This window comes from Sesamum indicum, linkage group LG11 (assembly GCF_026168435.1).
Source record: "Sesamum indicum cultivar Baizhima isolate 11 linkage group LG11, ASM2616843v1, whole genome shotgun sequence".
Lineage (NCBI taxonomy): Eukaryota > Viridiplantae > Streptophyta > Magnoliopsida > Lamiales > Pedaliaceae > Sesamum > Sesamum indicum.
This window is the reverse complement of record NC_142667.1, coordinates 1,270,915-1,295,254: the sequence shown is the minus strand read 5'-3', so window position 1 is coordinate 1,295,254 and position 24,340 is coordinate 1,270,915. Positions and strand designations below refer to the sequence as shown.

At 33.5% G+C, this 24,340-nt stretch overlaps 2 protein-coding genes across 3 annotated transcripts; both read left to right on the top strand.

The window, feature by feature from the left end:
• The first annotated feature begins 4,980 nt into the window (after positions 1-4,980).
• LOC110012823 (receptor-like protein 7) lies at positions 4,981-8,122 on the top strand. The gene has a single exon (XM_088875260.1). The coding sequence runs from the start codon at positions 5,009-5,011 to the stop codon at positions 7,943-7,945; it is 2,937 nt and encodes a 978-aa protein (XP_088731386.1). The 5' UTR covers positions 4,981-5,008; the 3' UTR covers positions 7,946-8,122.
• Positions 8,123-20,813: 12,691 nt separating this feature from the next.
• Positions 20,814-23,851, top strand: LOC105173257 (receptor-like protein 7). 2 transcript variants are annotated; one of them, XM_088875287.1, is made up of 2 exons: positions 21,045-21,183; positions 21,261-23,851. In XM_088875287.1, exon 2 carries the CDS (start codon positions 21,282-21,284, stop codon positions 23,763-23,765), a length of 2,484 nt encoding a protein of 827 aa, XP_088731413.1. In that variant the 5' UTR covers positions 21,045-21,183; positions 21,261-21,281; the 3' UTR covers positions 23,766-23,851. The 2 variants fall into 2 exon arrangements, with proteins under 2 accessions (XP_011093248.2, XP_088731413.1); XM_011094946.3 differs by having other exon boundaries at positions 20,814-23,851.
• Positions 23,852-24,340: the final 489 nt, after the last annotated feature.

Below are 24,340 nucleotides of genomic sequence, written 5' to 3'. Positions count from 1 at the left end.
CAGTATATCCACCTCAAGATTATTACGTACCTCAACCGCCTCAAGATTATTATATGCCTCAACCATCTCAAGGTGATTGGTTTCAATCGACTCCATATATGTCAAATCAAACACAAGATTTTTCTCTTGACCTTGGTCTTGGTTTTAATCAACCATATACACAAGGATATAATATTTCACCAATTCCATTTCCATCATTTGGTGCATATCGTGACAATGTAGAGTCAAGTTCCGAAACATCAAGTCGGTTTGGTGGTGAAGAAAATGAGGCGCAAAATGAGTCAGTTCAAAATGTGGGCGAGGAAATAAGAAGATCTCGACGTCAACGCCACAGACGACATTGTGGAACGGGTGGACATTTTTTATATTTGTAATTGTATAATTTAACGTAATTTTTTACAATTGTACAAAATAAATAACTATTACATTTGTACCCTTAATTGTAATTTTTTAAGTTAATGCAATGTTAATTTTATTAATTTTGGATTTTAGTATGTTGTTAAAATTAATTATATATAAATTAAATTATATAAATATAATTTAAACGAAAAAAAAAAAGAAAATTCCCCAAGTCGGGATTCAGAATCCCGACTTGGGGAATTCTGCATTTTTTTTCCATTATTTAATGACGAGTCGCGATTTCACTCGTCATGTTTGTGTTATATATTTAAAAAAAATTATAATAAAATAATTTTTTTTTATAATAAAAAAATAATTAACTCCCAAAATTGAGAATGACCCTATTTACTGGGACCAAAAGTGAAATTTTGCCATTAAATATTTTTTAATTTATCTCCCAATTTTTAGAATATTAAATAGGGGTTTCAAATTTTAGAACCTTATTAATAGAGATTAAACTTTGTGTTGAATGCCACCATCATTTTGAAGTTTTTTTTTATTTTTCTTTTTGTGTTTTCCTTCTATCATCTTGACCATCTTTTTGTTAGTACTGATAGATTGTTCATCGGTCATGTGACTTTGCCATTTAAAATAAATTTCAACTATGATCTATTCAAATCAAGGTTTTAAAATCCAAACCGGCTCCGATGGTCAGATCGTCTAAACACCAACCGGCCACAAAATGAACCAGTTGAATACAGAAAATCGGAGAAGCTAAAAAACAATTTTTTTCATGAAAATCGTTTGACCATAGTGTTCAACCGATGAATAGTACGATCTGATACTGGGTTGATTGAACCAGTCGGGTCAAGAATAAAGTGTAAATGCATGATACATCTTTAATTCCTCTTCTAACATGTGTATTTTTTCTTTTAAGTGCCTTATTAAGTTTAACTATTTTATGTTATTTTTAAATATAAAATCTCGATTTCTCTTCTGAGTTGAGTTTAGATATTCCTGTTAAATTATCTCTGATAATTTAGTGTATCTGATTTTTTGTTAAATTTGAAAATACATTATAATATTTCTTATATTTGAGCTTTGTAATTTTTTTTAATTTAATTTTATTATATTCTATATACTATTGGACTATTAATGTCAAAGAAAAACCCAGCAACTTTTTTTTAAAGATAGGTTGTTGAGTATATTAATATTTTTTATTTTTTTAAATATTAATAATTATTTATGATATAAATATGACGTCACTGGTTCAACTACAGTTGACCCAATGGTTGAACCAGTGACCCAAAACTCACTCAATTTTTTAAAAAATAAAATAAAATAAAATAAAACCTTACTTAATTTTGTTTACATTTCTAGTTTTCATTTATTTTGTCTTTTAATAATACCTATGTCACTCTCTTTTTATTTTTGGTGTGTTCATTCATAAAAGTTTTATTTTTAGATAATTTGTTGTTATAAATTTTCTTTGTGATGTAATCTTATCACGCAGTTTCTAATTTATAAGTTTTAGTCACCATCTCTATTATATAATATAATACTCAAACATAAGTTGAGTTTTTTGTTTTAATTTTGACATAGAGCTTTGATTTTTATTTTTATTTTTGTTGTCTATAGCAGTTCTTATTGAATTTGTATTTAATTAATAACATGCATTTTCAACAATCTTAATTATCGACTTTTAATTGTTTAATATATTTTTTTAATACACACGCAGATATGTGTACAGTAGCTCACATCATTATTATTTTGTACTTTTACGAAACGTTATAATTTCGCTCCATGATCGATTTGTATCTAGCTTTTTCACTAAATTTGTAGTAGTCCAAATCAATGTCGTCCTTTTAGCACAACATGCAACAATTCTTATACGCATCAATCTTCTCAACAGGTAATCCCAAGTCTCTTATCAATTTCTTCGTACTATAGTAATCATGGGGTAGGGTATGGTCGTGCAGCAATATATGATCAGCCTACTATGATATTTGATCATATGTATGCTAAGAAATATTGCCCTTGACTTTGATATTCACCAACTAGCTACTGTCCCCAATTGAGATTGGGTGCAGCTGTTCCACAACGGCTACTCGGTAGCATGCACTATATCGTGAAACCGATTTGCCAGCCCAAATACATAATCATAGGGCCCCTCACCGTAATATAAACTAGGCCCTGCATCAGTAAGACATGACCTCGTGCCATCATCAAGCACACCATCCTGGCTATAGTTAGAAAACCAGACAACCGGCCCGACGGCATAAAAAACTATCCTTTGCGCCCAATTCATATGTGCTGCATCACCCCAAGGCGTACTCGTCCTTAACATAACATGAGAAACAAGAGTTTGCTCCTCCCACAACGGGGCTGTCGTGACGGCCTTAAAATATTCCTGCACCCTCTCCACGCCATGAGAAGTCCAATTATAATATTCTGGCATAAATCGTTCATAAACAGATCGAAATTTACCTCGTCCGTAGTTTTGAAAACTTCATTTTTGTACTTCTGACAATGACACTTAATTTTCTCACCAGCCATATATGGATGTTGAGACTTCGCTCATTCTATATATATCACAACACCATCCTAAAACTCCAGATATTTGTTAGCCATTGTAGGGAGTATTGTTGTGTTGTCATTAATTTTAGGAGGATATTTGTAATTTTTTAAATAACTATTTTATTTATAATTATAACAAATTTTAGATGAGGACGTTGCAATTTACCCAATTAAACTTGAAAAAAAAAAAAAGGAAGTGAAAGAAGAAAAAGAAAAATAAGTACTCAAATTAATTTATTGTTACTTGTCAATTGTGTTATGAAGACTAATATTCGATAGTCCAAAATCTCTAAAATCTTAATCAAGATGGAGTGTTAGAAGGGTAAGAAAATGGGCACATGAAACATATTGACTTGACTTAATTGGTCCCAACCTAAGTCAAGCCATAAAAGACTCTCATTATCAGGTTTGTTTTTTAAATTCCTGACATAATTAATTTCATATTATAAAAGATTTTAATTTTTTTTATTTGGAACCTATTTTATAAAATATTAATTAATTTTAAATCATTTAGTATGGAATTATTTAAAATTTCTTCGTTTAAATCTATTCATTCAAACACAGCATCATTAAGGACTGTTCCAGTCTAACCTTTCATTAATCAAAATTAATATAAAAAATTTGATGAATTTTAACTAACAGAGGGATTTATTTGTTAAACGAAAACAAACTTCAAGAGGATAGGATTTGTAAAAAGAAACAAAATGCAGATGAAAGTTAAATTGGATAGTGTTTGGAGAACAATCATGTTAAAAAGATACTATCTTTTATTATTTAGTTTACTTATTGTTTGTGACTAATAATTATTTTTTTCACAAAAAAAATCATAAATTTTATTTTAATTAGTATATTTCATATTTATTTTTTAAAAGATTTTAACAAAATATGTTTAATTTAATAATGCTCTCACTAAACAATATAATATTTTTATTCACACACAATAACTAATAAAACTTGCATCATTCCAAAAAAAATCATCTTATCGTTTAATCAAATAATAGTACGTGAATGAAATAATATAATTAGATAAGACAGCAAATAAAATATAAAAATTTTAAAATATTTAATACGTGCAGTGTAAATTTAATTATTCAAATTATTTGAAAACTCCAGTATCAACTTTAAATATATAATCTTAAAAGCGATAAATTTGAACTAAAATTATTATACTAAGGGTAAAGTAGTAAAAAGTAAAGTTGAATTTATTTACAACAAAGCGGTTTTTTTTTTTATTGCCGTTTCAGAAATAGAAATTGGCATTTTAAATATTTCCAAAGTGGTTTTTTTAAGGAAGAAGCTGAAAATAGTACCTCTAATAGTATTTAAGAAAGTAATAGTAAAAGTGTCAAAAATAAACTTTATTATATTGTAAGATTTTCTAAAAGCTGGACTACCAATTTAAGTTATCAAGTAATGAGTTTCTAAAAGATATTGAGTAATAAAAATAGATAATAATAAAAACACTAAAAGTATCATAAAAAAGTATTTTAATAACTAAATGCTCAAAAGTTAAGTCTGATATTTCAATATATCTATTTATATTTATATTTATATGTAATAAAAGTGTGAATAATTTAAAAGTTAATTGTGATTTTAATTTTTTGGAAATGTCTATTATAATCATCTGCTCATAAAATATAAATTATTGAGTTGTATGTATATTAATATTTTATGAAGTGTTAAAACACGTTCAAAATTAAATAGTGACATGATTATGGAAATTGACTTTCAACAGTCCAAAACATGTAAGAGAATTGATACAATTTTTATTGAAGTAAATTTTTTTTTGGAGTCTTTTTAAATATAATCTAAACTCCCAATGTATTATATATTAATAAATAAGTACCTCTCAATTATTCAATAGTCCGAAATCTCTAAATCAAAATGGAGTGTAAAAAGGTTAAGAAAATGGGTAGATGAAGAATATTGACTTGACTTAATTATTGGTCCCAAGTTCAGTCAAGGTATGTGATTAGCAGTAATCAACGGTAATGCCATACAAAGACTTTGAAAGTCATCGGCGTGTAAGAAAAATGGAAGTTAATTTAAAGCCACCTGCCACTGACTCATATTGGTGCAATCTTCCTTCACTATGGGAATTTCTTTGTATTCTCAGTGTTTCTGCTGCTTCATCTGCATACTTTCAATATTTTGCATAACTAATTGTTTTATTCAAAATGCTTACAGCCAATGCCTGCAGGATCAGAGAAGTTTGTTGCTTCAACTGAGGAATGATCTTATATTCAATAGCACTCGATCACAAAAACTGGTGCTCTGGACTCAGACTCAAGATTGTTGCAACTGGGTCGGTGTGGAATGTGATGGTGCCGGGCATGTGATCAGTTTGCAGCTCGATTGGGAGAGAATTTCGGGTGGGATTCATAACATGTCAAGTCTTTCTGGCTTTTGGTACCTGGAGAAGCTAAACTTGGCTGAGAATGAATTTGGAGGTCAGACTATTCCAGGTGGGATTCTCAACCTCAAACATTTGACGTATTTGAATTTATCAGGTGCTCGTTTTGGTGGACAGGTTCCAATTGATGTTTCACTAATGAGGAGATTGGTCACTCTCGATCTCTCAGATAACGCTCTAGAAATTGAGAATCCGAATTTGAAGATGCTTCTTCAGAATCTAACCGGGCTAAGAGAGCTTTATCTCGATGGCGTGCAGATGTCGTCAGCAGTTCTTAATTTCTTCGCTAACTTCTCACATCTGACTACCTTGTCTCTCAGTGGATGTGATTTAAGAGGCTCATTCCCTGATATGATCTTCCAATTACCTACCCTAGAGAATCTTGATTTATCCTACAATCAGTTACTCACTGGCTCCATACCACAATTTCATCGAAATACATCTCTTAGGACTATGTTGCTTCCAATGACAAACTTCTCAGGCCCATTACCAAATTCTATTGGTAATCTTAGCATGTTATCCGAGATAGATATGCGCAACTGTAGCTTCACTGGACTTATTCCATCCACGATTTCTACCCTAACTGGGCTAACTTATGTGGACTTATCCGAGAACTTCTTCACCGGTTCAATCCCATCATTTTACATGTCCAAGAACCTTCAACTAGTAGACCTTAGTGATAATTCACTTAGTGGGAGCATCCCCAAGTCTCTCTTTGGTCTTCCTTCACTACAAATACTTAGACTTTCCAACAACCAGTTAAGTGGTCGAGTCTATGAATTTTCAACTTTACATTTTCCTCACATAGTTGAGCTAGATTTAAGCATTAATAAACTGGAAGGGCAAATTCCCAAGTCATTTTTCACACTAGAAAGGCTTAAAATTCTTCAACTTTCTCACAACTTCTTCTATGGCACAGTTCAACTAGAAAAGTTGCAAAGGCTACGTAATCTTATGGAGCTAGACCTTTCTTACAACAATTTATCTATTGACACAAGCATCACTAATACAAATTTGTCAATGTTTCCCCAGCTATTCTCGTTATCCCTAGCTTCTTGCAACCTACATAATTTTCCTGATCTTACAAACCAACATAGTCTGGGGTTGTTGGACCTCTCAAACAACCGGATAATTGGGGAAGTACCAAATTGGATCTGGAAAATTGGAACACTTGAATTTTTGGATCTTTCTTCTAATCTCTTGGTTATTCTGCAGAAGCCATACCACTTTCCTAGTTCACTTTTCTATCTGGACTTACACTCAAACCTACTTCAGGGGGAGTTGCCTCCTCTACCCCAATATGCTGAAATTATAGATTACTCCAATAACAAGTTTGAAAAGTCCATTCCACTTAGCATTGGAGACTCCATTACCAATCTTGGTTACTTGTCTCTTGCAAACAATAGCCTAAGTGAAGCTATTCCGACATCCTTTTGCAATGCTACTCAACTTGAAGTTCTAGACTTGTCCTCCAATAAATTGAGCGGGAGCATACCGCCTTGTTTGGTGGAAAAAGTTGAGCAACTTGCGGTGTTGAAACTTGGGGGGAACAACATCAATGGTCATATACCGGATACATTTTCTGTCAATTGTAGTCTAGAAATTTTGGATATGAGTCAGAACTATTTAGAAGGGAGGCTCCCAGTGTCCCTAGCCAATTGCAAATCATTACAGATCTTGGATGTCGGAAACAACAACATCGATGATGGTTTCCCATGCATGCTGCCATCTAGCTTGCGTGTCCTCGTCTTGCGCTCCAACAAATTCCATGGACAAGTGAGATGTAGCAGAAGGTGGACAAATCTCCAAATCATTGATATAGCGTCTAACAATTTCACTGGTTATCTATACACAAAGAGCTTCTCGGGATTGATGCTAGAAAAGGATGCACGCCTGGAAAGTGACTACATTCACTTCAACACACGATTTGCATATGCTGGGGGATACTACCAGGGCACAGTGAAAGTAATCGTCAAAGGAGTGGAACTGGAGTTGGTGAAGATTTTGACAATCTTTACAGCCATTGATTTCTCTTGCAATAATTTCCAAGGGGAGATACCAGATGCAATTGGTGATCTTAGATCTCTTCACATTCTCAACTTATCCCACAATACTTTCATGGGAACAATTCCAAAATCACTGGGCAAGTTGACGTATATTGAGTCAGTCGACCTCTCAACCAACCAGCTAACAGGGGAAATACCAAAAGAGCTTACACGCCTCACATTCCTTGCAGTCTTGAATCTATCCCACAATCAGTTGATCGGGCCAATCCCAAGTGGCCCTCAGTTTCAAACATTTTCAACAGATTCCTTCCAAGGAAACATAGGACAATGTGGTTTCCCTCTCAACATAAGTTGCAGGCATGCAGGGGAAGAAGACAACGTGCCACCACCTAATCCACATCAAGAGGACGAGGCCATCAATTGGGATTATGTATCTGTTGCACTTGGGTATGTTGTTGGCTTAGGAAGCATTCTCTGGCTGCTTTTCTTTAGTCAAAGCTTCAGACACAAGTTCAATGATCAGACTGAGCAAGCTTTTCAAAAGATATTTAACGCCAAAAACAGGAGAAAAGGACATAGAGGAAGAACAAATAGAAGACGCCATTGCTGAAACTATACAACAGAGTAAGGAAAATAGCCATAAATGCTATGTAAGATATTCATGCAATGAATGAAAAAGGAGATTTTTCCTGAGTATATTTTCTTAGATTACTGAATTTTTATGTTAAAATCAAGGTAAGTGATTAGCAGTAATCAACCAAAATGCCATAAATCATTATTTTGAAAAAAGGGTGGTTTCTATTGATGCTCTAAATCATTATTTGTGGCTCTAATGTTTCTTTTCTTGCAAAAAGAGTGCATATAGGAAATTGGATGTAGACATTTGTAAGATATTTATTCCTTCCTTGTAAAATGATGGCTAATTGCAATTACAAACGTTAGAATCTCATACAAATAATACATTTAATATCAAGGGTAAATTACAATCAACTCTCCTAACATTTGATACAGTTACGAATATTACATCGTTGTTTGAAAATTTATAAATATCTGTATGAACTTGTTAACTTTGCCTTGTTGTATTTTATTTTTTTTTTAAAAATTCAAAGTGTGTAAAAAAAATCGAACGGGATAGATGAAAAAATTATAAAAATGCTATCCACTTAGTTCATAAAAAAATTAAAAAGTGACTAGAATTTAAAGCTATTTCTTGATTGAATTTGCTATCAGTTTAAGTTAAAATGAAATAATAAAAGTATTATAATCAAGTATTTTTCAAAAACAAAAATATTTTAATAACTAGATGCAAAAAAGTAAGTGATCAACTCCCCATCGTTTAAAAAATTACAAATGCCTTATAAAATTAACGATCATCTAACAAATAGTCCCTACAAATAGATTGTTATGAGGCGATATTTTTAGCCATTGTAGGGAGTATTTGTTGGGCGGTCATTAATTTTAGAAGGGTATTTGTAATATTTCAAATAACAATTTTATTCATAATTATAACAAATTTTAGATGAGCACGTTGCACTTTACCCAATTAACCTTAAAAAAAGAAGAAAAAGAAAAATAAGAAATCAAATTAATTTATTGTTACTAAAATTCAATAGTCCAAAATCTCTAAAATCATAAAAGACCTGGCTGGAGATTTTTAATTGGTTCCAACCTATGTCAAGTCATAAAAGACCTCTCACTATCAGGTTTGTTTTTTAAATTGCTTTCATAATTAATTTCATATTATAAAAGATTTTTAATGTGAAATTAATACTGAATCATATACTTGACTTAATAATTATTGGTACACGCAGCATATTGACTTGACTTAATTTCATATTGACTCAGTCAAGCCGAAAGAGACTCTCATTATTATGTTTTTTTTTTTTTTTGTTTGTTTATATATATAACTTTATATGAGAGCATAGTTCTTTTTTATCCTATTAAAAAAAAGATTGTTAAGAAATATGGCCCAATGACCAATCTTGGTAGGCCCATTCGGATAAAAGCCAAAGAACCACCTGGATGCCCACACATGAGATCAGCCCATTAACCAGGTAAACCCGACCCAACTTAGCCTCGGTTATATTGCTGCCCTAAACTCTTATTTCCTCATTTCCCCTTCTCTCTTGCGCCGACACCAGCCTCTCCTTTTCTCTCTCTCGGTTTCTATCTTCAGCAATGGATTCTCCCTTGCTTCTTCATCGCCTAAACCAGTGGTGGCTTTCCTTAGCCAATCAATGGCTAAATGGAAAGCCACCTTAGACTTACCTTCGATGGTTCTCTTCCACGGCTATAAACAGAGATTTCTTCTCGTTTGCTAAGTACCGAAAAAATACTGAAACCTACCTTCTTCTTCTCTAGTAAATATCGTTCTCTGTGAACTCTCTTTGTGGAATCTGTGTGACCAAAAAGCCATAGATCTTTGTGATCTTCTGGGCGTGAACCTGTTGTGGAGTAACCGTGGTTCTTGTGGCCGGTCATTTGTGTAGTCTCGGTGACTAACGGAAACCTTAGAAGAAGTGGTGAATCTGACAGCATTCTGAGCCGTCTTCAACTTCATAAGTGTTTTAATTTCAGTATTATATTTGTCATTTATATATCTTGGTATGTATTAAGGAGTTTTGTACTCCATATATATTTTCTGTAATAGTTGGCTAGTACTTCTCGTTGTGAAAGAGATATCACTGAGGGTTTCACCCTACAGTGGTATCAGAGCCGTCTCTGATCCGAAAAGTTTCCGGTGGTGGTAACATCCGAAACCCCTCCTCGTTATTTTTCTGTTGATATATTCTGCTGATAACTATCTCTTGATATCTCGCTCTATATTACGGTTGAATTAGTTCTGTTTCTATTTTACCGCGGTTATCACCCCCTAATATCCCTCTTGGCCGGACCCTCGAGGTCGTCGGGTATCTGGACGGGACTTAGGCTGGTGAGCCTCGGTTCCTACTATTTTGGTTCAATATTGCAGACTGTTACTTTGTGTTAATCTGCTGCGATTTCTTAAATACGTGTGATATCTCTTAATCTGTGTGATTTTCTCATAACACTGATCTGTGTGATCTTCATAAGAAACTGTTGGTATACATTCTGGAGTGATTTCTGCCTTTTATCACCTGTTGATAATAACTGTGATCTTTGTGATCCCATATTCTCTGTGAACTGCTACGCCTTAGTTCTTTATTACTGGTTATTTTGGCCTGATTCGTCTGCTGAAATTTCTGTTTCTTTGTGACTCCCTGATCCTATAAACTGTTGTCTGCCTTATCTGTTGAGAATTCCTGTTTTTGTTAAATCACTAAAAAGGGTACAGTTTTCTGAAACTCACTTAAAATCCTTTTAAAATGGCCGGATATAACCTACAACCTTTCGATGGAAAAACTGATTTTTCGATTTGGCAACAAAAAATGAAGGGAATTTTGATACAACAAAGAGTTTTCAAGGCCATTGACGGAAACTATTTAGAAAACGTTTCGGAAGAAAAAATTCAAGAAAATGATGAATTTGCTTACTCCTCAATCATTTTGAATTTATCTGACACGGTTTTACGAAAAGTGGGCAAACAAAATTCTTCCAAAGATTTATGGAACAAACTTGAGGAGCTATATACTGAGACTTCGTTGCCGAGTAAATTGTTTTTATTGGAAAAAATTTTTAAGTATAAACTTGACTTGTCTAAAAACATTGATGAAAACTTGGATGATTTTACAAAACTAATACAAGACATTAAGCTCACCGGTGACAAAAACATTGATGAATATTCCCCTATTATTTTGCTGAATGCTATTCCTGAATCGTACTCTGATGTTAAATCTGCTATTAAGTATGGTAGAGATTCTGTTAATCTTGAAACTGTTGTGAACGGACTTAAGAGTAAGGAAATGGACCTTAGGGCTAATAAACCTAGTCAAAACCAACATGAAGTGAATTCGGTTAGGGGAAGACCTAAGTTTAAAAACTCTAGATATAATAGAAGCAAAAGTAGAAGTAAGAGTAGAAATGGATATCGGAATAAGTCTAGACCTAGAGAGAACTTTAATGATGACAAAACTAGAGAAAGGCGTTGTTATAACTGTGGAATAAAAGGTCACTACATTAAGGATTGTAGAAAACCTAGAAAGGATAATCGAGATAGATATGAGGAAAAAGAGAAGGTTAATAATGTGTCTGATGAGAATAATGGCGAAGTCTTTGTTGTGTGCGAAGCAAACTCTGTGAATTCTTTTGACATGCATGAATGGTTGATTGATTCTGGTTGCACATTTCATATGAGTCCTTTCAAAGATATCTTCACTAATCTGCGTTATGAGCATGCTGGTTTTGTTTCTATGGCTAATGAGAAAAGATGTGAAATTGAAGGTCTTGGTGACATTTCTATGTGTTTTAAAGATGGCTATAAAATGACTTTGAAAAACGTGAGATATGTTCCTGATTTGAGTCATAATCTTATTTCTTGTGCCGCTTTAGAAGAAGATGGACTAGAGGGTAGGTGGGGCAAAGGCCTCATGAAAATCATGAAGGGTTCATTGGTTGTTTTTAAAGCTGAACGTAAGCGTAATCTTTACATATGCACTGTTTCTTATGACTATCTTGCTGCTTCTGTCTCTGAATGTGACTCTACTACTCTATGGCATAAGAGACTTGGTCATATTAGTCAAAAAGGTCTTGATTTTTTGAGAAAAGATGGCATTTTGAATGAGAACATTAAAAAATTGGATTTCTGTGATGATTGTGTGCTTGGTAAACATCATAAAGTACATTTCCCTGCTTCACCTTCCCCAAATCCCTCCATGTCTACTTGCATTCTTGATTACGTGCATGTTGATGTATGGGGACCTTCGAATGTACCTACTCATGGTGGTAATCGATATTTCTTATCTATTATTGATAATTTTTCTAGAAAAGTTTTCGTCTTCTTAATGAAGCACAAATCTGAAGTGTTTGAAAAGTTTGAAAAATGGAAAATTTTAGTTGAAAACCAAACTGGAAAAAAGTTAAAATCTCTTCGTACTGATAATGGTTTGGAATTTTGTAATCAAAGCTTTTCTGAAATGTGTGAAAAACATGGCATAAAAAGGCATAAAACAAACCCTTATACCCCTCAACAAAATGGAGTTGCTGAAAGAATGAATCGAACATTGCTTGATAAAGCTAGATGTTTACTTGTAAGTTCTGGTTTACCAAAAACATTTTGGGGTGAGGCTGTTCTTACTGCTGCACATTTGATTAATATGTCTCCTTCTGTGCCACTTCTTGGAAAAACCCCTGAACATGCTTGGAATGGTAGAATTCCTGATTTATCTGCATTACGTGTTTTTGGATGTGCTGCATTCGTTCATCAATCTGTTGATAAATTAGAACCTAGGGCCATAAAATGTGTTTTTATTGGTTATCCTATGGGGGTTAAGGGGTATCGCCTTTGGGTACGTAGTAAACCCGGATTTAAGGTTCTAATAAGTAGAGACGTAACATTCAATGAAAACGAAATGCCTTGCTTGGAAAAAACCCAAACCTTAGAAAAAGAGAAAACCTTTAATAAGGTGGAGAACAATCTAGGGGATAACCAACAGGAGGGAGAATTAGAAAACACATTAGAAACTGAATCTGAAATTGAAAATGAGACTGAAAATTCTGAACAAAACCCATTAGAAAACTACCAACTTGCTAGGGACAGAAATAGAAGACAAATTAGGGTTCCAATAAAACTTAGAGACTTTGAGACTGCCCTAAATATTGAGATGACTGAACCTACTAGCATAGAAGAGGCTATGAAATCCAAACAGTGGCTTAGTGCTATGAACGAAGAAATGAAGTCATTAAAAGAAAATAAAACATGGGTCTTAGTTCCAAAACCAAAAAATGCCTCTATAGTAGATTGCAAGTGGATTTATAAAATAAAGCAAGAAAATCCTATTAAATTCAAGGCTAGGTTGGTAGCCAAGGGTTTCACGCAATACAACGAAATTTTTTCTCCTGTCGTGAAGTACACAACTGTTCGTATTATCCTTGCTCTCACTGCACACTACAATTGGGAACTTAAGCAAATGGATGTTAAAACTGCTTTCCTACATGGTGATTTGGATGAGAATATTTATATGTGCCAACCTGCTGGTTTTGTTGATGAATCCAAGCCTGATTTTGTGTGCTTATTGAAAAAATCTTTATATGGCTTAAAACAATCACCTAGACAGTGGAATAAGAAATTTGACTCATTCATGCATTCCTTGAATTTCAATAGAAGTCATTATGATCACTGTCTTTATTTTAAGCATGTGCATGATTCACCCATCTTTCTTGTTCTTTATGTTGACGACATGCTTATTGCTAGCCCAAATTCTCAACTCATTAGTGATTTACAGAAACAGCTTTGTAATGTTTTTGAAATGAAAGACCTCGGAAATACAAGGCAAATTCTTGGCATGAACATCTCTAGAGATAGAGAAAAATCTTCTATTCTCTTAAACCAAAAGTCCTACATCTCATCTGTTTTGAAAAAGTTTTCCATGGAAAATGCAAAACCTGTTTCCATACCCCTAGCTGCACATTTTCAACTTTCAAAAGACCAATCTCCCAAAACAGATTCTGAAAAAGCCAAGATGGATAAAATTCCCTATTCAAATGTCATTGGCTCCATCATGTATCTAATGGTATGCACACGACCTGATATTGCATATGCAATTAGCTGTCTTAGTAGATACATGTCAAACCCCGGTACACCTCATTGGGAAGCTCTGAAGTATTTGCTTAGATATTTACGTGGCACTATTGATATTGGCATTACTTTTTCTAGAAATTCTGATTATATTCAACTTGTTGGATTTGTTGACTCAAATTATGCAAATGATCGTGATAGCCGTAAGTCCACCACTTCTTATGTGTTTACTTTATGCGGTGCATGCATTAGTTGGAAATCCCAACTACAACACATAGTTGCCTTATCTACCACCGAAGCAGAATACATTGCTACAACGGAAGCTTTCAAAGAAGCCATCTGGCTTGATGGTCTTATAAAAGAAATTAGGTTTTCAAAAGAAAGATTGGTTGTCTTTTCGGACAGTCAGTCCTCGATTCAACTTTTCAAAAATCCTGTTTTTCATGATCGCACAAAACATATAGATGTTAGATTTCATTTCATTCGTGACATTGTTGCTAAGGATGTCATAAAATTGGAGAAAATCAAGACCGAGGAAAACCCCGCTGATATGGGGACCAAAAGCCTCCCAGTAGAAAAGTTTACCACCTGTTTAAAAATCTTGAAATTAATCCCTGACTAATTTCTCTGTTGGACTAAGTTGTTTTTGCAGGTACCAGCTGGGAGGGCGTCAAGGCTATGATGATGATTGTCAGATTCACTATACTCCGGACCAAGTTCCTTTCCTTTGGTTCATTGGTCCAAGGTGGAGTATGTTAAGAAATATGGCCCAATGACCAATCTTGGTAGGCCCATTCGGATAAAAGCCAAAGAACCACCTGGATGCCCACACATGAGATCAGCCCATTAACCAGGTAAACCCGACCCAACTCAGCCTCGGTTATATTGCTGCCCTAAACTCTTATTTCCTCATTTCCCCTTCTCTCTTGCGCCGACACCAGCCTCTCCTTTTCTCTCTCTCGGTTTCTATCTTCAGCAATGGATTCTCCCTTGCTTCTTCATCGCCTAAACCAGTGGTGGCTTTCCTTAGCCAATCAATGGCTAAATGGAAAGCCACCTTAGACTTACCTTCGATGGTTCTCTTCCACGGCTATAAACAGAGATTTCTTCTCGTTTGCTAAGTACCGAAAAAATACTGAAACCTACCTTCTTCTTCTCTAGTAAATATCGTTCTCTGTGAACTCTCTTTGTGGAATCTGTGTGACCAAAAAGCCATAGATCTTTGTGATCTTCTGGGCGTGAACCTGTTGTGGAGTAACCGTGGTTCTTGTGGCCGGTCATTTGTGTAGTCTCGGTGACTAACGGAAACCTTAGAAGAAGTGGTGAATCTGACAGCATTCTGAGCCGTCTTCAACTTCATAAGTGTTTTAATTTCAGTATTATATTTGTCATTTATATATCTTGGTATGTATTAAGGAGTTCTGTACTCCATATATATTTTCTGTAATAGTTGGCTAGTACTTCTCGTTGTGAAAGAGATATCACTGAGGGTTTCACACTACAAAGATCATTTTTATTTTTGGTACCATAATTATTGTGAGTGTCGCTTTTGGAACCATAAAATAAAACACGTCTTTTTGATCCCAAGTTAACGGCCGAGGCCATGTGACAGTTTCAAACAAAACTATGGAAAGAATCATGCGACAAGACTCCAACCTCAGCCTATATAATGGATTTAGGATTGGAGGAATTGGGAAAGTTCTGAACCACATAGGTATGAACCAAATGAAGCATCACATAATCTACAAAGTAAGTTCAGGTGAGTTTGTTATATCTATGAAACTTACTGGTAATGTGATTGAAATGCAACAAATTTCTAAAGAAAAAATTCTTGAAGAATTAAGTAAGCTTAGAGAAGAAGTAGCTGTTACTATGAAATGGATCCACATAGGAACTATTAAAGTAGTAATAAAAACAACTCTTAAGGAAGAAATTGATTCAAAAATACATTTATCTATAATCGACATAAGAATCAATAATGTAAGAGATGACTGTCTTGGAACAATGATAGGTAATATGTATGTAGAAAAATTAATGTTCGACATTCATTCTAGGATTGCATACAAGCTAGCAGACCAAGATTTCAATAGAGTCTTAATCCTTCATTAAGATTTTAAAAGGAAAGATCTACTGAAAGAAGGTAATAGACTATATTCTACAACTCATACAATAGCTTACGCCATTTCTGATACACATAATTCAGATTTTTTTCTTAAAAAAGAGTATATTCAGATTCCTAAAATTTTCAAGAAATTTGTTAAGGTTATGACACCAGATCCGGTTAGGATACCTAGAAAGGTGGTGTCGACATTGTTCTAAAAAATCACTTAGTTTTAGATCGAACACATAGCTCTACGACTAAGTTTAGTAGTAGAATAAACTTTTTGAAAGATAAGATCATATGCTACAAAGGAAAGGAGAGAGAGTTATTAAAAGTTTTAGTTCCTCAAGAGATTAGGGTGGATAACGTAAAACTTAGATGCCGCGAAGGATGGAAAGAAATACAAGTTATATTTGACATCACTATGAAAAAAAGCTTTTTCCCTTGTGATGACTTATATCATTTGCTGCAACCTGGTGTGGGTAGATATGAAGGTATGTTAGAAAATACATAATAATCTTTCTTATATTTGAGCTTTTTAAGTTTGTTTTTAATTTAATTTTATTATATTCTAAATACTATCGGACTATTAATGTCAAAGAAAAACAACCAATTTTTTTTAAAGATTGGTTGTTGAGTATATTAATATTATTTATTATTTATTATTTTTTAAATATTAATAATTATTTATGATATAAATATGACGTCACTAGTTCGACTACAGTTGATCCAATGGTTGAACCAGTGACTCGTAACCCACTTAATTTTTCAAAAAATAAAATAAAACCTCACTTAATTTTGTTTATATTTATAGTTTTCATTTATTTTGCCTTTTAATAATACCTATGGCACCAAATGTTATGCCCTTAATCTGTTCGACGAAACTAGAGTAATCGACGACAAGATTCGCCGGAAGAGATAATGAAATTGGACTGTCAGGGAAATTAATTTCTGTTTTCAATTTGATTTCTCTGTTCATTCTCCCCCAATTCTCACCATAACTACATATTGTTAAATCTCACAGCAAGGGATCTCTCTACACGTGTTTGTCATCCCAATTGCTTAAGTACTCCAAGATCACTTTCTGAATATTCTCCTTTCCTTCCACAACTGTGTTGCTTTCATTAAGAAGCCTTTTAATTTCTACATTAATCAAAAGAAAAATTATACATAAATTGCTTAAATTCAAATTAGAGACAAACTATACATAACTAATATAAATAATATTGTTCACTTAATTATTTAAATTAAAAGAATAAATTAGAATAAATTGTTCACTTAATTTCTTTTTAATTATTGATAAATATATATATATCTATCTGTTGGTTGCTTCAAATTTGGAAAATTATATTTTTTTAATGATGAATACAATAAGTAAATAAGTGCATTTTATTAATACATAATTGTAGTTAATTTAGGCCATCAATAGTTAGTTTTTGATTAGTTCTTATTAGTTATTCCGTGATTAAAAAAAAATAGAATGCCTTAAAATTATGATTTTAATTAGATTTCTATTATTTTACATCAAAATTGATAGCCTCAATTAAATATTTTTTAATTTATCTCCCAATTTTTAGAATATTAAATAGGGGTTTCAAATTTTAGAACCTTATTAATAGAGATTAAAGTTTGTGTTGAATGCCGCCATCATTTTGAAGTTTTTTTTTATTTTTCTTTTTGTGTTTTCCTTCTATCATCTTGACCATCTTTTGGTTAGTACGATCAAATGTACCATAAATAGTACGATTCGGTACTGGGTTGACTGAATCAGTCGGGTCAACAATCAAATGTAAATGCATGATACATCTTTAATTTCTCTTCTAAAATCTGTATTATTTCTTTTAAGTGTCTTATTAAGTTTATTTATTTTATGTTATTTTTAAATATAAAATCTCGATTTCTCTTCTGAGTTGAGTTTAGCTATTTCTGTTAACTTATCTCTAATATTTCTTATATTTGAGCTTTGTAAGTTTGTTTATTAATTTAATTTTATTATATTCTATATACTATTGGACTATTAATGTCTAAGAAAAACAATATTTTTTTTTTAAAAGATAGGTTGTTGAGTATATTAATATTATTTATTATTAATTTTTAAATATTAATAATTATTTATGATATAAATATGACATCACTGGTTCAATTACAGTTGACCCAACGGTTGAACCACTAACCCGAAACTCACTCAATTTTTCAAAAAATAAAATAAAATAAAACCTTACTTAATTTTGTTTACATTTCTAGTTTTCATTTATTTTGTCTTTTAATAATACCTATGTCACTTTCTTTTTATTTTTGGTGTGTTCATTCATAAAAGTTTTATTTTTAGATAATTTGTTGTTATAACTTTTCTTTGTGATGTAATCTTACCACGCAGTTTCAAATTTATAAGTTTTAGTCTCCGTCTCTATTATATAATATAAGACTCACACATAAGTTGAGTTTTTTCTTTTAATTTTGACATAGAGCTTTGATTTTTATTTTTATTTTTGTTGTCTATCGCAGTTCTCATTGAATTTGTATTTAATTAATAACATGCATTTTCAACAATCTTAATTATCGACTTTTAGTTGTTTAATATATTTTTTTAATACACACGCAGATATGTGTACAGTAGCTCACATCATTATTATTTTGAACTTTTACAAAAAGTTATAATTTCGCTCCCTAGTCGGCTTGTATCTAGCTTCTTCACTAAATTTGTAGTAGTATAAATCAGTGTCGTCCTTCTAGTACAACATGCAACAATTCTTACATGCATCAATCTTCTCAACAGGTAAGCCCAAGTCTCTTATCAATTTCTTCGTACTATAGTAATCTTGCCGTAGGGTGTGGTCGTGCAACAGTATATGATCAGCCCACTGTGACATTTGATCATATATATGCTAAGAAATATTGCCCTCGACTTTGATATTCACCAACTCAGCTACTGTCCCCAATTGAGATTGGGTGCAGCTGTTCCACAACGGCTACTCGGTAGCATGCACTACATCGTGAAACCGATCTGCTAGCCCAAATACATAATCGTAGGGGCTTCCACCATAATATAAACTAGGCCCTGCATCAGTAGACACGACCTCGTATCATCATAAGGCACACCATCCTGGTTATAGTTAAACCGGCCCGACGGCATAAAAAACTATCCTTTGCGCCCAATTCATATGTGCCGCATCACCCCAAGGCGTACTCGTCCCCTGCATAATATGAGAAACGGGAGTTTGCTCCTCCCGCAACGGAGCCGTCGTGGGCCTCAAAATACTCCAGCACTCTCTCCACGCCATGAGAAGTCCAATTATAATATTCTGGCATAAACCTTTCATAAACAGATCAAAATTCACCTCGCCCGTGGTTTTGAAAACTTAATTTTTGCACTTCCGACAATGACACTTAATTTTCTCACCAGCCATATATGGATGTTGAGACTTCGCTCATTCTATATATATCGCAACACCATTCTAAAACTCCAGATATTTGTTAGCCATTGTAGGGAGTATTATTGGGTTGTCATTAATTTTAGGAAGGTATTTGTAATTTTTTAAATAATTATTTTATTTATAATTATAACAAATTTTAGATGAGCACGTTGCAATTTACCCAATTAAACTTAAAAAAAAAAAAGAAGTGAAAGAAGAAAAAGAAAAATAAGTACTCAAATTAATTTATTGTTACTTGTCAATTGTGTTATGAAGACTAATATTCGATAGTCCAAAATCTCTAAAATCTTAATCAAGATGGAGTGTTAGAAGGGTAAGAAAATGGGCACATGAAACATATTGACTTGACTTAATTGGTCCCAACCTAAGTCAAGCCATAAAAGACTCTCATTATCAGGTTTGTTTTTTAAATTCCTGACATAATTAATTTCATATTATAAAAGATTTTAATTTTTTTTATTTGGAACCTATTTTATAAAATATTAATTAATTTTAAATCATTTAGTATGGAATTATTTAAATTTCTTCGTTTAAATCTATTCATTCAATACACAGCATCATTAAGGTTTGTTCCCGTCTAATCCTTCATTAATCCAAATTAATATAAAAAAATTTGATGAATTTTAACTAACAGAGAGATTTATTTGTTAAACAAAAACAAACTTCAAGAGGATAGGATCTGTAAAAAGAAACAAAATGCAGATAAAAGTTAAATTGGATAATGTTTGGAGAACAATCACGTTAAAAATAAACTTAATTGATGATTGTTTTGGTGCTACGTATTAAAAAGATACTATCTTTTACTATTTAGTTTACTTATTGTTTGTGACTAATAATTATTTTTTTCACAAAAAAATCCATAAATTTTATTTTAATTAGTATATTTCATATTTTAAAAGATTTTTTAAAATATTTGTTACTTAATTTTTATATTGTAAAAGTATGAATACTTTAAAATACTTATATTTTTTTAATTCTTTCGTATAGCCTATTATAATTTTCTCATAAAATATAAATTATTGAATCCTATATATTAATAAATAAGTACCTTTCAATTGTGCGTGATGACTGATATTCAATGGTCCGAAATCTCTAAATCAAAATGGAGTGTAAAAAGGTTAAGAAAATGGGTAGATGAAGAATATTGACTTGACTTAATTATTGGTCCCAAGTTCAGTCAAGGTATGTGATTAGCATGAAAGAATGCCATACAAAGACTTTGAAAGTCGTCGGCGTGTAAGAAAAATGGAAGTTAATTTAAAGTCACCTGCCACTGACTCATATTGGTGCAGCCTCCTTCACTATGGGAATTTCTTTGTATTCTCAATGTTTCTTCTGCTTCATCTGCATACTTTCAATATTTTGCATAACTAATTATTTTCTTCAAAATGCTTACAGCCAATGCCTGCAGGATCAGAGAAGTTTGTTGCTTCAACTGAGGAATGATCTTATATTCAATAGCACTCGATCACGAAAACTGGTGCTTTGGAATCAGACTCAAGATTGTTGCAACTGGGACGGTGTGGAATGTGATGGTGCCGGGCGTGTGATCAGTTTGAAGCTCGATGGGGAGGGAATTTCGGGAGGGATTCATAATACTTCAAGTCTTTCTGCCCTTGGGTACCTAGAGAAGCTAAACTTGGCTGAGAATTACTTTAGAGGTCAGATTCCAGGTGGAATTCTCAACCTTAAACATTTGACGCATTTGAGTTTATCAGGTGCTGGTTTTGGTGGACAGGTTCCAATTGAAGTTTCACTAATGAGGAGATTGGTCACTCTCGATCTCTCATATAACGGTCTAGAAATTGAGAATCCGAATTTGAAGATGCTTCTTCAGAATCTAACCAGGCTAAGAGGGCTTTATCTCGATAGCGTGCAGATGTCGTCAGCAGTTCTTAATTTCTTCGCTAACTTCTCACATCTGACTACCTTGTCTCTCAGTGGATGTGATTTAAGAGGTTCATTCCCTAATATTATCTTCCAATTACCTACCCTAGAGAATCTTGATTTATCCTTCAATCAGTTACTCACTGGCTCCATACCACAATTTCATCGAAATGCATCTCTTAGGACTATGTTTCTTCTATTTACTAACTTCTCAGGCCCATTACCAAATTCTATTGGTAATCTTAGCATGTTATCCGTGATAGATATGCGCAACTGCAGCTTCACTGGACCTATTCCATCCACGATTTCTACCCTAACTGGGCTAATTTATGTGGACTTATCCTGGAACTTCTTCACCGGTTCAATCCCATCATTTTACATGTCCAAGAACCTTCAACTAGTAGACCTTAGTGATAATTCACTTAGTGGGAGCATCCCCAAGTCTCTCTTTGGTCTTCCTTCACTACAAATACTTAGACTTTCCAACAACCAGTTAAGTGGTCGAGTCTATGAATTTTCAACTTTACATTTTCCTCACATAGTTGCGCTAGATTTAAGCCGTAATAAACTGGAAGGGCAAATTCCCAAGTCATTTTTCACACTAGAAAGGCTTGAAACTCTTAAACTTTCTTACAACTTCTTCAATGGCACAGTTCAATTAGGAAAGTTGCAAAGGCTACATAATCTTGTGGAGCTAGACCTTTCGTACAACAATTTATCTATTGACACAAGCATCACTAATACAAATTTGTCGAGGTTTCCCCAGCTATTCTCGTTATCCCTAGCTTCTTGCAACCTACATAATTTTCCTGATCTTACAAACCAACATAGTCTGGGGTTGTTGGACCTCTCAAACAATCGTATAATTGGGGAAGTACCAAATTGGATCTGGGAAATTGGAAATGGGACACTTGTATTTTTGGATCTTTCTTCGAATATGTTGGTTAGTCTTCAGAAGCCATACCACTTTCCTAGTTCACTTATACATCTGGTCTTACACTCAAACCTACTCCAGGGTGAGTTGCCCCCTATACCCCAACATGCTAACTATATAGATTACTCCAATAACAAATTTGAAAAGTCCATTCCACTTAACATTGGAGACTCCATTACCAATCTCCGTTACTTGTCTCTTGCAAACAATAGCCTAAGTGAAGCTATTCCGACATCATTTTGCAATGCTACTGAACTTGAAGTTCTTGACTTGTCCTCCAATAAATTGAGCGGGAGCATACCGCCTTGTTTGGTGGAAAAAGTTGAGCAACTTGCGGTGTTGAAACTTGGGGGGAACAACATCAGTGGCCATATACCGAATACATTTTCTGTCAATTGTAATCTAGAAATTTTGGATATGAGTCAGAACTATTTAGAAGGGAGGCTCCCAGTGTCCCTGGCCAATTGCAAATTATTACAGATCTTGGATGTCGGAAACAACAACATCGATGATGGTTTCCCATGCATGCTGCCATCTAGCTTGCGTGTCCTCGTCTTGCGCTCCAACAAATTCCATGGACAAGTGAGATGTAGCAGAAGGTGGACAAATCTCCAAATCATTGATATAGCTTCTAACAATTTCACTGGTTATCTGTACACAAAGATCTTTTCGGGAATGATGCTAGAAAAGGATGGACGCCTGGGAAGTGACTACATTCACTATAACAGACAATTGGCATATGTTGAGGGATACTACCAAGGCACAGTGAAAGTAATCGTCAAAGGAGTGGAACTGGAGTTGGTGAAGATTTTCACAATCTTTACAGCCATTGATTTCTCTTGCAATAATTTCGAAGGGGAGATACCAGATGGAATCGGTGATCTTAGATCTCTTCACATTCTCAACTTATCCCACAATACTTTCGTAGGAACAATTCCAAAATCACTCAGTAAGTTGACGTATATTGAGTCAGTCGACCTCTCAACCAACCAGCTAACAGGGGAAATACCAAGAGAGCTTACACGCCTCACATTCCTTGCAGTCTTGAATCTATCCCACAATCAGTTGATCGGGCCAATCCCAAGTGGCCCTCAGTTTCAAACATTTTCAACAGATTCCTTCCAAGGAAACATAGGGCTATGTGGTTTCCCTCTCAACATAAGTTGCAGGCATGTAGGGGAAGAAGACAACGTGTCACCACCTGATCCACATCAAGAGGACGAGGCCATCAATTGGGATTATGTATCTGTTGCACTTGGGTATGTTGTTGGCTTAGGAAGCATTCTCTGGCTGCTTTTCTTTAGTCAAAGCTTCAGACACAAGTTCAATGATCAGACTGAGCAAGCTTTTCAAAAGATATATAACGCCAAAAACAGGAGAAAAGGACACAGAGGAAGAACAAATAGAAGACGCCATTGCTGAAACTATACAACAGAGTAAGGAAAATAGCCGTAAATGCTATGTATGATATTCATGCAATGAATAAAAAACGAGATTGTTCCTGAGTATATTTTCCTAGATTACTGAATTTTTATGTTAAAATCAAGGTAAGTGATTAGCAGTAATCAACCAAAATGCCATAAATCATTATTTTGAAAAAAGGGTGGTTTCTATTAATGCTCTAAATCATTATTTGTGGCTCTAATGTTTCTTTTCTTGCAAAAAGACTGCATATACGAAATTGGATATAGACATTTGTAAGATATTTATTCCTTCCTTGTAAAATGATGGCTAATTGCAATTACAACAAATAATACATTTAATATCAAGGGTAAATTACAATCAACTCTCCTAACATTTGGTACAGTTACGAATATTACATCGTTATTTGAAAATTTATAAATATCTGTATGAACTTGTTCACTTTGCCTTGTTGTATTTTTTATTTTTTTTAAAATTCAAAGTGTGTAAAAAAAATCGGACGGAATAGATGAAAAAATTATAAAAATACTATCCACTTAGTTCATAAAAGAATTAAAAAGTGACTAGAATTTAAA

Coding starts and splice junctions, on each gene's coding strand:
- LOC110012823 (XM_088875260.1), top strand. CDS start 5,009: ATGGGAATTTCTTTGTATTCTCAGTGTTTCTGCTGCTTCATCTGCATA.
- LOC105173257 (XM_011094946.3), top strand. CDS start 20,826: ATGGGAATTTCTTTGTATTCTCAATGTTTCTTCTGCTTCATCTGCATA.